The sequence below is a fragment of the Balaenoptera acutorostrata genome, chromosome 2 (genome assembly GCF_949987535.1).
Source record: "Balaenoptera acutorostrata chromosome 2, mBalAcu1.1, whole genome shotgun sequence".
Lineage (NCBI taxonomy): Eukaryota > Metazoa > Chordata > Mammalia > Artiodactyla > Balaenopteridae > Balaenoptera > Balaenoptera acutorostrata.
In genome coordinates this window covers 154,635,533-154,649,498 of record NC_080065.1, presented here as the reverse complement: position 1 = coordinate 154,649,498, position 13,966 = coordinate 154,635,533, and the positions used below count along the sequence as shown (strand labels likewise).

General features: G+C 48.9%; 1 protein-coding gene across 3 annotated transcripts in view; it reads left to right on the top strand.

The window, feature by feature from the left end:
* SLIT3 (slit guidance ligand 3) overlaps positions 1–13,966 on the top strand; it is a 625,193-nt gene that overhangs the window by 498,744 nt on the left and 112,483 nt on the right. For 2 of the 3 annotated variants that reach the window (XM_007171383.2, XM_057541374.1), the window contains exons 11-12: positions 3,256–3,327; positions 7,278–7,349. In XM_007171383.2, coding sequence (XP_007171445.2) covers positions 3,256–3,327; positions 7,278–7,349 — 144 coding nt within the window. The remainder of the gene's footprint in view (positions 1–3,255; positions 3,328–7,277; positions 7,350–13,966) is intronic. The other variant, XM_007171384.2, reaches the window with a different exon arrangement.

Genomic DNA, 13,966 nt, shown 5'->3' with positions numbered 1-13,966 from the left:
ATGCCCTTTTTTTTCCCCCCAAGGGGATGGCGGTAGGGAAGAGAGACCACTTAGAAATTTTTCTGACTAACAGAACTTCAGAAACCCACACTGAAGTGCAAGGGCTTTGGAGAAGTAGGGTCCCTGGTGAAAAGGGAATTTACAACCCTAAGGGTAAACTCCTCCTAGGTATGCGTGACCAGTTTATCTCTAATATCTCACAGAAAAAGGTTTTCCCTCAGCTATGAGTGAACCGCATCCTCTTCTTATCTCCAATGACAAAAAGAAAAAAAAAAATTTTCCTTGATTGAAAGGCTTGACTGAACGTTGAATGGCTTTGTCCCTGAAGAGGATGAATTTCTAGCGGTCAGCTTAGTGTAAAAAAAGTACTTCCAGGTGGAATCTAGTACCAAGATAGAGACGCCATCTGCAGGGAGAATAGCAGACGTCAGAGAGGATGCCCCAGTCTTACAGGGTTGGTTAACCGAGAGCACTGACACTTGAAGGCCAAACCTTCAAAGGTGTTGAGTTCTTTCCCTCCCATGTTCTAAGGTAGAGCAATATTCCACAAGTTCCACCAATTCCTAGTGTCTCACGCTTATAATCCCCGCTTGACCCTCGTCGGCACTGGAATTTACCACCTCTCTTCTGAACTGTCTGAAAAGGCCACTTCCTCTCCACCATCCCGTTTATCAAGCCCCGGGGGACCTGGGGTAGGTTTGAGACTGATCAGATTCTGAAATACTGGTCTAAAGTATGACTCAGAAACCACCTGCCTGGGAATCATCTGGAGATTTGTTACGTATGCAGATTTCTTTCTTTTTTTTTTTTTTTTTAAATGATAACTTTTTTTTTTAATTTTTATTTATTTATTTATGGCTGTGTTAGGTCTCTGTCTCTGTGCGAGGGCTTTCTCTAGTCGCGGCGAGCGGGGGCCACTCTTCATCGCGGTGCGCGGGCCTCTCACTATTGCGGCCTCTCCTGTTGCGGAGCACGGGCTCCAGACCCGCAGGCTCAGTAACTGTGGCTCACGGGCCTAGTTGCTCCGCGGCATGTGGGATCTTCCCAGACCAGGGCTTGAACCCGTGTCCCCTGCATTGGCAGGCAGATTCTCAACCACTGCGCCACCAGGGAAGCCCCCACGTATGCAGATTTCTAACCCCAGTTCTCCAGAGGGCCAAATCAGACCCTCTGTGGGTGCATTTTAATAAACACCCTAGTGAGGTTTGAGAACCACTGGTCATCGAGGGCGACCCAAACACCAGGAGTCAGCTCTGGGACCACCTGATGTGGACAGGGAGGGGTCAAGCGTGGAGATGGGTGGGCACTGAAGCCTTCCCCAGTCTACCTTCCTGGCCAGGGTCACCACCTTCTGCACCCGTCACGGTGAAATGGAAGGGAGACTGGAGATGCCAGCTCTGTACCCAAATCGCTGTGTCCAGTCACTTGTGGCTACAGGTCCTTTACCTGTGGCCGCTGTTTCCTTCCTGCAGAATGAAGAACTAAGGTGACGTGACCACCAGGGTCGGTTCCCAGCTAAACTATCACTTCTCCAGTTTCCACTGCCCAGCATCTCCAAATCACGAGACATCTCACCTTGTCCTTAGAGACGGGTGCATCCGGAAGTCTAGCTGTGAACTGAAAACGAATTTGCCCTGACAAGGCTAAAGCAGAGGGCTTCCCCACTGGTCACAGAACCTCCTCTGACATGGTAGAGGGCCAAGGACCTTGAAGGGACATCACATTAAAAATGTCAGGAAAAAAAACCCCCCAAAAAACAAACAAATGAGGCTTTCTCACTAGTCTGATCCGAGCACCGACCCTGCACGCTTGCCTGAAATGCCTTGCTAGGCAGCCAGGCTGAGTTGCGAGCAAGATTAAGATAATCTGGAGCATTTGCTTGTTAAGACCCTTATACAAAAGCAGAGCTCTGAAGAAAAGGCCAGTGTAAGCTGACTAGTTTGCGAGCACAATCTGTGCATTTGTTAGAGGCGATCTCGCCTGCTAAAGGGATAAGTTCAACAGCTGTGCCTAAGAAACCTTAACCTGTGAAGTGTCTTTCAACTCGCAGGTCTTGGAAACAAGGAGGGAAGGGAGCAGAGGACTAGGCAAAGGTTGTTGGGCAGCCCTTTTGAAGGATAGTAGGAGGAGGAGAGACACAGGCAGAAGGACTGAGCTTAAGAGGCTGTGGGGCTGGGACGTCTGGCCTCGCTGGAGGCAGTTGCTAAGGAATCTGCTTAGATGTTCTTGCTTGGCAATATTCCCTTGCCTCCTCCTTGTTGACCCTCCAAGACCCCAGCTCTCCCTCTTCTCCACAAAAGCAAAGACCCATTGATTTATTTTGGTAAAGAAAAGGAACCAGAGAGGTTCATTGTAGCTGGAAATTGGAGCATCTCCCCTTCCAGGGACAGGAGCCCAGAGGCTGTCCCTGAGCTAATAACTCCTAAGAGAAGTCTCCATCCTCAGGAAAGTGTTGTTAGCGAGTCAGGAGCTCAGAAGACACTGGGGTGCTGCAGAGTGGGGCAGCCTCTGGGTCAGGGAGATTCCTGTGCGCCAACGAGGCCAGGTTAGCTGCCTTCTAACACACCGCATCCTTCTCGCTCACATTATCCCAAAGCCCTGATCGTCATCGCCCTGGGCTTGCTCCCGTCTGAGGAGGACTGCCAGCGACAAGCCCACGTCACAAAGCCATCCCATGAGAATCTCATGATGTCTTTACATCACCCGGCCTGGAAGATGCACTGAACCAGACAGAGACTTAAGTCACTGCTCAAAACCTCCATTCAGGTCAGGAAGGAAAAGTCACTGAGGAGGTGAAATGACTCAGGACTTCTGGGGAGAAAAATAAGCATTTGCCAAGGCATGAGGCAAGAAAGTGAGGCTTACAGGAACCTTGGGCTGTGTTTGGGCAAGGCCAGCTTTTGCTTTGTTTATGCTATAATTGCTTGGTTATGAGACCTACGATGAGGCCCTAATCTCACTGGCTTCCATTTCCCACCTGCTCACGTGTGCATGGCCATATGTCAAAGTCAAGGTGCCATGAGTGAGCATTCTTTGGAAGCCAAGAAGAGTGATACAAATGTAGTGCATTTTATCATGCGGCAGTTGAACTGAATGATCCTTAAGCCCCTGCTCGCACACTATGAATAAATAAATTGATTAAGTGATGAATTCATCCTCACCATTTTGCATACCTGAAATGCTTGGTCCACACTTTAGGAATGGCCATAGCACACCTTTGAGCTATGTTCTCAGAGTCTCTGGTTAATTTTTCAGAGACATCAGCAAGAATCAGATCTCGGACATCGCTCCAGATGCCTTCCAGGGTCTGAAATCGCTCACATCGCTGTAAGTGGGGAGCAAAGCGCGTAGGGTGTGGGTGGGAGCATGGGCGAGGGGGGCGTCCATATTTTTCAGGGGGTGTTTATCTAGGTTTTATGTTCCCTTACACACTTGTGGCAACCTGGTAAAAGAAACAAATATTTCTTCAGGGGAAATTGATCTTGGGGAATATTTCTACAACCCCAAATGCATTATTTTTATTGATTAAATGCCCAGCAGCCTTCCTAGTTATTGGCTTCTAATTCAAATGCATCTTCTCCTCTAACCGAACTCCCATCCCACATGCCTAGGCAGTGCTGTCCAGGGAGGTGGAGGGAGAGAGTCGTAATGTATGATTATTACCATGTGCCCATTTTACCTGTGCATGTGGCCTTGTCAAGGAAGGAGCTCATTTTCTTCCTCTGATTTGATACCTTTTTCTCCAGACCAACCTCATGGCTATTGTCCTGAGAAAGCATCAACCCCATCCTATAAGCCTTTCTTTTCTTTGATTTTTAAGCCCTAAAGCAGCCTAGTGGATGGAACCAAAGCTATGCCCACCAGGGACTCAGAGACCCTCAGGGGCAGGGAAGTACAGAGCTTTGTCCTGATTTCTGCCAGGGACTCGCCGTGTGGCACAGGGACCGTCACTTGAATCTTCTGTGCACGTTCCCTCACAGGCAAAATGAGGACGATGACACCTTTCCTACCTGACATACATTCATGATTACAGTCACAACAATCATTGGCAGTACTTATTGAGCACCTACTGTGTACCTGGTACTGTTCTAGGAGGCTTGCAAGTTTCATCCTCACTATGACCTAAAATATAGGATCTATCCTCTTCTGTCTTTAATGGTTGGAGAAATTGGGTGATCTAAGCTCCACACAGACAGAGGTTTTTATTTCTTTTGATCCTGGTTGAATCTCTGGCACCTCAAACAGTACCTGGCACGTAGTTACCGTGCCAAAAAAATGTGTTGAATAAATAAATGTAACTTATCCAAAGTCCACGGTAACAAGCGAGAGAGGCAGGATTTGGACCCAAGCAGTCTGACTCCAGAACCGTGCTCTTGATCCCCATGCTATGCTGCCCTCCTGAGATAACATAAAATGTATAAGATACAGCAAAGGTATCATCAGTTGATAGTTTTTGTATTATTTGGTGACCTGCCCACCCGGGCAAGAGTAAGGATGCTCAGAGGCAAGCTGTCCATGCTTTGTCTCTCTGTGCAACCGGTGTGTTTAATGGATGAGTGGGCAGGTAACGAGACACACATTCTCCCCCCCACCTGGCCCTATCCCACTGGGAAGGGGCTGAAGACAGGGAAGTCTCTTGATTCAGTTGTTGCCTGCTGCTGGCGGAGTAAAGTAGTCTCATTTATCGGGTAGAACATCTGTCTGGGATATCAAAGACAGGATCGTGTGTGAGATTAGTGTCTGCTTCTTGTGCTGAAGATCACAGAGGAGAAGGGAGAGTGGCCATCTGCCACCACGATCCTATCCCTGTCCCCACCCTCCTGTTCCCCTTGTCTGCCGTCCCTCTGCCGGGATCTGGGAACAATCTGAGGATAGTGAGACGCTTCCTGTCTTGCAGGAAAAGAAATTCAAAATCTGGTTGCCAAACAGGAAATTGGCATGCCACTAGCCAATTCTGAAATATATCAGGGCATTGTTTAAGTGAAGTGCCTCTCACCCCCAATGCATGCATTCAGCCATTCAGTAGATGCCTACTGTGTACTGAGTAGCCTTATAGGCACTGAGAATGTGGCAGTGAACTGGGCAGACAAGACCCTTGGCCTCATGGAGCTTTGAATACCAACACCCCCAATCCAAAGTCAGGAATGGCCAACGTAAAGGGCAGGAAAGCCTTTACCCCAGACCTATTCATTCTTTTTTTTTTTTTTTTTTTAATTTATTTATTTTTGGCTGCGTTGGGTCTTTGTTGCTGCGCGCGGGCTTTCTCTAGTTGCGGCGAGCGGGGGCTACTCTTCGTTGCGGTGCACGGGCTTCTCATTGCGGTGGGCTCCCTTGTTGCGGAGCACGGGCTCTAGGCACATGGGCTTCAGTAGTTGTGGCACGTGGGCTCAGTAGTTGTGGCTCGCGGGCTCTAGAGCGCAGGCTCAGTAGTTGTGGCGCACGGACTTAATTGCTCCGTGGCATGTGGGATCTTCCCGGACCAGGGCTCGAACCCGTGTCCCCTGCATTGGCAGGAGGATTCTTAACCATTGTGCCACCAGGAAAGCCCAGAGCTGTTCATTCTTTCAACAAATATTTATTGTGTTAGATCCTATTCAGATTTCAACTCTAGGGACCCAGCCATGAACAAGCCACATGATGTCACCACACACAGAACCTATACTCAAGGGGGCCGGTGCAGGAGGCACAGAAAATGTTTAAAATAAATAAATGTATAAGTAATATAACATGACATAATGAAAAGGGATGAAGAAATAAAAATAGAGTGACAGGTGGTAGAAAATGTTGACCAAGATATTCAAGAGAAGCTTCCCAAGGACGAGGTGTTGGAGCCCAGATGTGAAAGGTGGGAAGGAAAGTCAAGGAAAGATCTGGGGATAAAGCCAGACAGGTCCACACCCAGGTGCCCCAAGGTGGACCCACAGCCCACTTCAGCCTGCCAGAGAGTGGTTTTGACCCACTGAGGCTTAGAGATGCCCCATACGGACACATGATTTGAGAAACCCCTCCCCACCCCAGCCCCGTTGTCCCTCCAGCTTCTGCTACACTGGAGGTTCTGACATCAGCGAACAGACAGTGACACGACTGCATTTGGCACACTGAGCAGTGGGACATTAATAGTATGAATTACAAATGCGAGCCTGAGCCATTGTGCTGACTTTTATTTAGCCATTAATTTGTTGAAACATTCATGAAACACACCCGCAGGCTGAGCGGGACGCTCACTCTTCACTCCTGGTGGCGTCTGGAAAATGGGGAGTTGGGTTTATCGCCCCCCATTGACCGTTTCCTCATCCTAATATTTGGCCTCGTCAATGACACATCACAGCCTGGATTTGCAGTCTGAGTGGGGACCGAATCCTGCCTTCATTCAAGGCACTCCAGGGCTCGAGAGGGAATTTTTTAAAAAAATTCTTCTTAGCTAAGTTCCCTCCATCTCGGAGGAGGCTGGACCCAAGAGACAGCAAGGTCTGTGCCATGGATGAGAGCAGAGAGAGGCCAGCAGTGTCTTCGGGGGAGGCAGACCCAGTACACTTCTTCCCCAAGCCTCACAGGTCACCAGAGACCAGCCCTTGAATAGGACACACAGTGTGAGGGACACTGTAGGGTGGAAGAGAGAAGGGTAAAAGAATTCTGAGTTCCTTGGCTCCTGGAGCTCAGAGGATAGGAAAAAAGGCTGTAATGTAGAAGCTGCTGGTACCGCGATAACAATTCCTTGCTCCCTAGTTTTTCCTAAGAGCCAGTCCTTGACTCAGCAGTCCCTGAGCCATCTAGATAGGACCCCAGATACGCAAAGCCCTGTCTAGATGGATGATTAAAGGACTCAGCTCAGGAATTCTTAGGATGCAACAGGATATTAAAAGGAAACGTTCTATAGGCTGGGCTCAGCCTGATCAATACCCATTGAAGACAAGAAAACACAGGGCTGGCCAGCTTCCCACACATCTTATTTATTGCTGGGGTGTGAGTCATATTAGCAGCTCTGGGAGATACCACAAAGGGATTGCGTCTTCCTATTGTGGATGATTTATTGAGCTGGGCTGCCCAGGAGTAGAACATGATGGAGCCCATTTCTCCTCGCCTCCCGGACAGCCTGCCCCTCCAGCCCCCAGTGGCACTAGCCCACTGTCTCACTGGTGAGGAGAAGGTGAGGCAGGCTGGGGAAGCCAGTGCTCTGAGATGCCCCCCAGAGTGGGCCGAGCTGGCGACCTCCTACTTGAAGGAGTTCCAGTGGCCTCTCATCCGCAGTGACCACTGTCCTCTCTGCTCTTTTCCAGGGTGCTCTATGGGAACAAGATCACCGAGATTGCCAAGGGATTGTTTGACGGGCTGGTGTCCCTACAGCTGCTGTGAGTAGGAACTTTGTCACTAATCGTGTCTCTGGAACTATTTGCAGGCTCTTTCCTGCAAACTTTGAGCCATGCTCTGTAGAGTTCTTCTTTTGACTTTATGCCCATTAAAAGGAAAAAAAAAATTTTTTTTTTGAGCTGTCCACCCCGTACCTCCATCACCTCTTCTCGGTGGAAGGAGAGCCAGGGAGTTGGCAGAGGAAGGCTAAGGTCAATGTAAACGAGCTAGATGATACAGCTCGGGAGCCTGGCCCAGGTATGAATCACTAACCTCAGGCTTGGGGGGCTAGAAATTAAGCCAGAGATGAATCCTACAAAGGGAAGCATCGGGCAGGGGTGTGCTCGGAACTTAGGGAACTAAAATATTCATACACCGTATTCCAATGTGAAAGCTGAAACAGAGCTGCCGGTAGACGTGAGACTTTGAAGAAGGGTAGGGGTGGGGCAGTGAAATAATTAGAGAAGAGCGTGATCAGTCACCGGCGTGACTCTATCTGGGTAAGATATGGCTGAGCTGGGAAGCGTTTATTTAATTCAAAGGAAGATTTGTTGCCTCAAATTTTAAGCTCTGGGATAATTTATTTGCATTTATTTCATTGTGGTCATTTGAGCTTAAATGTTTGAAGAAGATAAATGAACTCTGATGTGGAGAGGCCAGGAAAGGAATTTAGCTCATCCTGTATTTTAAGACTTTATGATTGGGGGAGAATTATCTCTGGTTTGCGATCAGGTAGCCATAGTATCTACACGCATGTACTATGGGTGTGGGGAGTGTGTGTGTGTGTGTGTGTGTGTGTGTGTGTGTGCACGTGCGCGCATGCATGTCCATGTCTGCTCAGGGACCATCACGATTCCTATTGGTATTAAGAATTGATCTTGAGTATCCTGTGAGCAATGGAAGATACCAAGTTTCAGAGAGGTAAATGACTTGCCCTCAGTCACACAGCAAAATAGGTGTGGAAGCTGGAGTAGAGCTTATGGGGTCCTGTGGCTCAGAAGCCTCCCAGACCTCTGAATAGCACAAGATGTATGCTCCCAGAGGCATACATCTGAGTACAGATGAATGTGTGTGCGTGTGTGTGTGTGTGTGTGCATGCACATTTGTATATGTGCCATTGTAAAATCACCTCCAAGTCACAGGCAGGAAGGAAGGGGCCTGGGGCCTCCCTGCTCCCGTGGGCAGTTAAGTGAAGCTCCATTATGAGCTTGCACACAATGTAGTCAAGTTATGGCTCCGGATGGGTGGGCGGCCAGGAGCAATGGTGAATAGAGGAAGGTTGGCAACGCATCTCACATAGTGACATCCAAAGAAAAAGGAAGTGAGACTTTTCCTTTAGCCTTTTCTTCTCATATCTTTACTCCCTACCCTTCCCACATCCTGTAAGACTCAGCCCTGGACAGAGTCTCCTAAGACAATATACGAATGTGAATCATGTCCGGATGGGATGCCCAGCTAGCTTCCAGGCAGCACATCCATCACAGCAATAGTCAGGTTTGTTCCAATGAAGCCGAAAGCAAGAGAAAGAAAATTCTGTTCTTTTTCTCTGCATCCCACCCATCCAGCCCTTCACACCTCTGTCTCTGTGTCTATCTCACTCTCTGTGTCTCTGTGTACCTATCTACTAGTGTTCAAAGGTTGCAGCCCTTGGTGGGCCTTTGTGGCTCTTTGTTAGAATGACATGCCAGGGCTCTGCAGGGAGCTGGGGGGTTCACAGATGGTATTCTTTGCTTGTAGCGAAGAAACTGTAAGTTATCGCTGCCACTATAAGGCCAGTTAACTGTAGCTATTAATCCCTTCCAAGAAGAGTAACAATAGCATGGCCTAGAGTTAGATTTGGAGGTGGTGTGTTTCACTGGGCTGGAGTGAATATCGTTTTACAGTCTGTGTTTTGATTGCAGAAAGCTCTATGCCCTTGCATGCATTAAGGAGAAACGTAGCATGCATCAAAGTGTCTAGCACAGTGCAGGGCATGTAGCAAAGATTCCATAAATGCATGTTTTTTAAAAAAGGAAATGTATCCCAGCTGCAAGCTGACAGCAGTCGTGAGATGACTAGAGCTAACAGTACTTTGCATGGACCGGGAAGGCAACTCTGGTTGAGTATCACCATTTTGAGTAGAGGGAGTTGAGTAGCTGGGAGTAAAGACAAAGCATCCCCCCCTTCTCTCGAGACCGAGAGTTGACACAACTCAGGCCACCTCACTTTCCAGAAAGAGCCAGCAACTGTAGCCGTCATTGGGCTTTGACCTGCTGTTGAGCAGTTAGAAAGCAGGTCCTGATTAGATCTAATTTAGCGTTCAGCCCGCGGTAGATTGGATTTCTCCTTGTTAGACTGGAGACACTCCGATAAGAAGACTCTGATTAGAATACCCTGCTCGTCTGGGAAATTTCCTGTCCTTTGACTCGAAGACTTTTTGCAAGAGGTTTGTGTTTTTTTCTTCTCTCTCCATCTCTCAAGTTATGGGTGCATCACAAAGCCAAGCTGTCTCTGCCACCCAAAATGATCTTGGATGTTTCCTTTCTGGCACTTGTCATGACGCTACCAGGAGTAAAGCAGGTGCATTGTAGTTGGTTGTCCTGCCTGCCCATCTCCCCTTTCCCTGTTTCTCTAAACTTTTCAGCTATTCCACCACACTTGCCCAGCCTGTTTGTACCCAGCCCTCCTGGGTCATTCTCTTGCCCTGTTTATTCAGGCAGATGGCCAATGCTGATAGGAGGATGTCTCAGTCTTCAGAGTTTCTCAGAGGCTGCAGCAAATGGGTCTCCGTGGACAAGCTTCAGCAGTCCTGGGAAGGACCCCCAAACCCCTGTCCTCTTGGTGTCAGCCTCACAAGAGTCACCTCCTTTAGCTGGACTTCCAAAATCTTCAGGGCTTGCAGGACAGCCTCTCACCCAGCTGGTATGGAAACCTGTCCCACGCACCCTGGGACAAATCCTACTACTCTTTTGCTGATAAGTTTCTGTGATAAGTTGTCTCAGTGTAGTTAGAAGGTTAGGAAGCTCTTTCTTATACTAAACCTCAGTAATGGCTTCTGGGAAACTCAGAAAAGGCTATTCTCATATTCTTCAAGTGTTTGAAAATAGCTAGTATGTCTCCCTGTAATTAATCCTAAACAGGTTCAGTTCCTGCAGACTTTCATTGTATAAACACACATTTGTTATTAGTAACAACCCTTATGATCTTCGGGGGATTCAAGGGAGTCTGTCTGTTTCCTTCCTTAAAACAGGCTACTGGGACACGAGTCAGGTGCCCAGTAGGGCAAGAAGTGTTTAGAGACTCCCTCCTAAACTGCAGAGAACTGAAATTTCCCACATAGAGACATCTCAGAATCCAAGGTTAGGACCGGACATGCCACTGGGCATGCGCGCCCAACTCTGATCACCCGAGAAGTGACCTGTCCTCTTCTCCCAGGCTCCATCCATGCCCTTCCTCACCAGAAGCAGGGTGAAAGCTTAGCTATTCACCGTTCCCCTGCCCACCCTGGCTCCTGGGTTCCTAGGATGTGAGTGGAGGTGATGATCCTGTGTGTGCAGCCAGCCAGAGTGCCCGCAGATATGTCACCTTGCAGCTCAGGGGTCAGTCCTCCCCAAGGCAAGGAAAGCAAGCAGTCAACGTGTCTCCGGAGCCATCACTTTCCCCTCTGATGGGCAGTGGTAAGCTGCGCCGTTACAGCTCCCCCGGGGGATCAGCACACGCAGTTAGTGCTCATTGATGGCATGGCATGCACAGAAGAGGGATTCAAGTGGGGTAGGCAGTCATTTGAGGTGGAAGCTTTCGTGTAAATGCTGGCTCCGGTCGATGTTAAACCTGCTCCAGGAGGTCTTAACCAAACCAGACTGTCTTAGGGCTGGAATAAGTTAAGACAGCCCGGCACCTGTTGTTTGATTTTCTTGGAAGGCAGACAAGACACTGGAGCATCTTGGAGTTTCCCAAGCAACATGCGAGTTACAGGGCAGTGAGCAAAACTCCGCTCCCTATAGCTCACTTTCCCTCACCAGCTGTTTTGCAAGTACAACTACTGCTGCTGCTGATAACAGCTACCATTTATTGAATACTTAATATGTTCCAGAACCTGTGCTAAGCAATTTCACGTACATCATCTCATCTAACCTTTACAACCATGCTAAGAGAAAGGCATTGTTCAGAGGCCCATTTTATAGACGTAGACACTGAGCAACTGACAGGTTAAGTAACTTGGCCATTGTCTCTCAGCATGTAAGGGATGGAGCGTTGGAACCCAAGCAGTCTGAATCTGGAGTCCACACCAGAGATACCTGCTTCTGACCCAGTCATGGGCCAATCTGCAGAGCTAGTTTTGTGATACAGGAAACAAGAATTCCTCACTGGCTCCAGCCAAGGAGGGAGTACTATGGAACTGATGCTTTATCAGCTCCTCTTGTTAAGCCTCAGTCTAAATCACAGACCCTCTGTCTCCCATGGAACTTCCTCTGGTTGACTGTCCTCACCCCACTAAAGTTCGTGCTGAGCCCTGTAAGAGGGCAGTCAAGAAGCTGCTTGTTCTTAAAGACTGGGTTGAGGTGAGATGATGAGAATTCTCCCCAGCAGTAGAAGCAGACTTCCTTTGTGATGCATTTTTGAGGGAGGAATTCTTCCCTCTCTTGTGTACCTGGACCTTCCTAAGGAAAGCTCTTGCGGGGACTTAAATTCTGGAATCATTCCATGCTTTGGTCATTGAGTGAGTGGTTTATCCCTCTTAAAGGACTGATTAGTAACCAGGCAGCAGTCAGATAGGCAAGTTCCACCCTAGTAGCTTTTGGGGAGGGAAGGGGCAAGCCAGGTCACCCTAGGTGAGGCCCTTGATCTCCTGAGAGCAGGTGATGGCTCCTTCATCTGGCCTCTCAGAAGCTCAGCTTCCCTCTGATTACCTTAGGAGGTCCCCGTTGCTTGCACCCTCTTCCTCGTGCCCTCCTAAATCTGTGGAGTCAAAGGAGGTCCTATTTTTCAGACAGGCCGCCCCGTTGCTGCACTTCAGTTTGAGTCACCATGACAACCCACAGCCCATGACCAGCAGTGCAGTCATTATCAGGAGAGAAGAAAGCGTCATCATTGCCCCCAGGGACTTGGAGGGTTCCTCTTGTTTCTTTGTGTGAGTGTTTAGCATGGCATGGCCCAGAGCACCCATTCACAGGCTCAGAGAAGATTCTGGGCGGGGTCAGAAGTCCTTGACCTCGTGACACCAGATGTCACCAGGTTCTTCCCCATGTCCAGCCTCAGGAGGTTGCCAAAGGTCAAAATACATCCCCCATATTTCATATGGGAAAGATAATAGCATGTTTGTTCTAAGGCAAGAGAGTGGTCCTTATTACAATGAGTAGATAAAGAATTTCAGGGTGGCAGAGGGTTAATTCTAAAGAAATTTTTTTAAAAGAGAAAGACACAATAATGAGAGGGGTTAAATCTAAATCCTGCAGCTTAATCAGGGGTCCAGAATGGCTCCCCTAATTGGCATCCTCACTAATAGTTAATGCCAGTGCTTAATAGTGGGGAATACTTGCAGGGATACACAGAGAACTTTTTTTGATAACAAAGAGACTTTGTAACCCATCCCTGAAAAATCATTCCCCTACAGGAGGAGCCAGAGAAAGGGTTATGCCGTGGGGGTGTTGGTACATCTTTCCCCTCCTATGGATGCATCTGAGTGTTTACGAAACAGAAACTGACCCACCCCCCCAGGCCAGTGTCACTTTAAGAAAAGGAGGCCCCATGAAGTCCCCGCCTGGCGGGAGCCTGGGCCCATCTTCCTATCCCGTGCTCTTTCCCGGAAGGGCTTCACTTATTCTCCAGGAAGGGGCCGCTGCGCTCTTTCTTGACACGTTTTCTGAGAAGACCTTGTACACTCCAGGTTTGGAATATGCTTTTGCTGTTTGCAGACAAACACAGTATAAGTAGGAGGAGTAGCCTTAAACCGCTGTCTTCCGCAGACCCGTGGGCAGATGTGGAGAATATAAATATCACCCAAATGAGAGCTCGGGGCCACTGAATCAATATGTGAACCACTGGCGTTACCTAGGTGATTTTGATGCAATTTATCATTAAGCCTGATTCCAGATGTTTGTGCTTTCCAAACCTTGAGGCCAAGGCTGTGAGCTCAGGGGAATCTTCTTGGAGGAGGAGATGTGGGCAAGGGCAGTAGCTAAAAATGGGGCCTCAGTGGTCCTCTGCCCCTGTAGCCAGAGACAGGAGCCACTAAAGAGTAAGAACAGCTGCTACAAAGTGCACCCCCACCATTGGCCTCTTTAGGGAGACTGGGTGCGGGGGTCCTTTTCACAGGTCAGGGTGGACCTCACTTCCCTCCTGTGGCCCATCTCCCCCTATTACCTGCACCCTGAGTGAATGAGGCTGCAAGCTGCTACGCGCGATGAGAGCACCTGGGACTTCTCTGGCCGGGCCAGGCCCGGTCCCCCAGCGGGACTGGAATCAGAAGAGCTCTCCTTAGCCCAGACTGAGGACTCGTGCTATTCGTTCCCCCTCCCCCCGCCCCACACTCCAGCTCTGAGGCTCCCAATGGCTTCTGTTTCCTGCCTTGCTTTTTTCTGAAGGCAACAGCTCCTGGAAAGGATTATCTCTCCGCCGCATCGTTAGGTGGGTTAGTCAA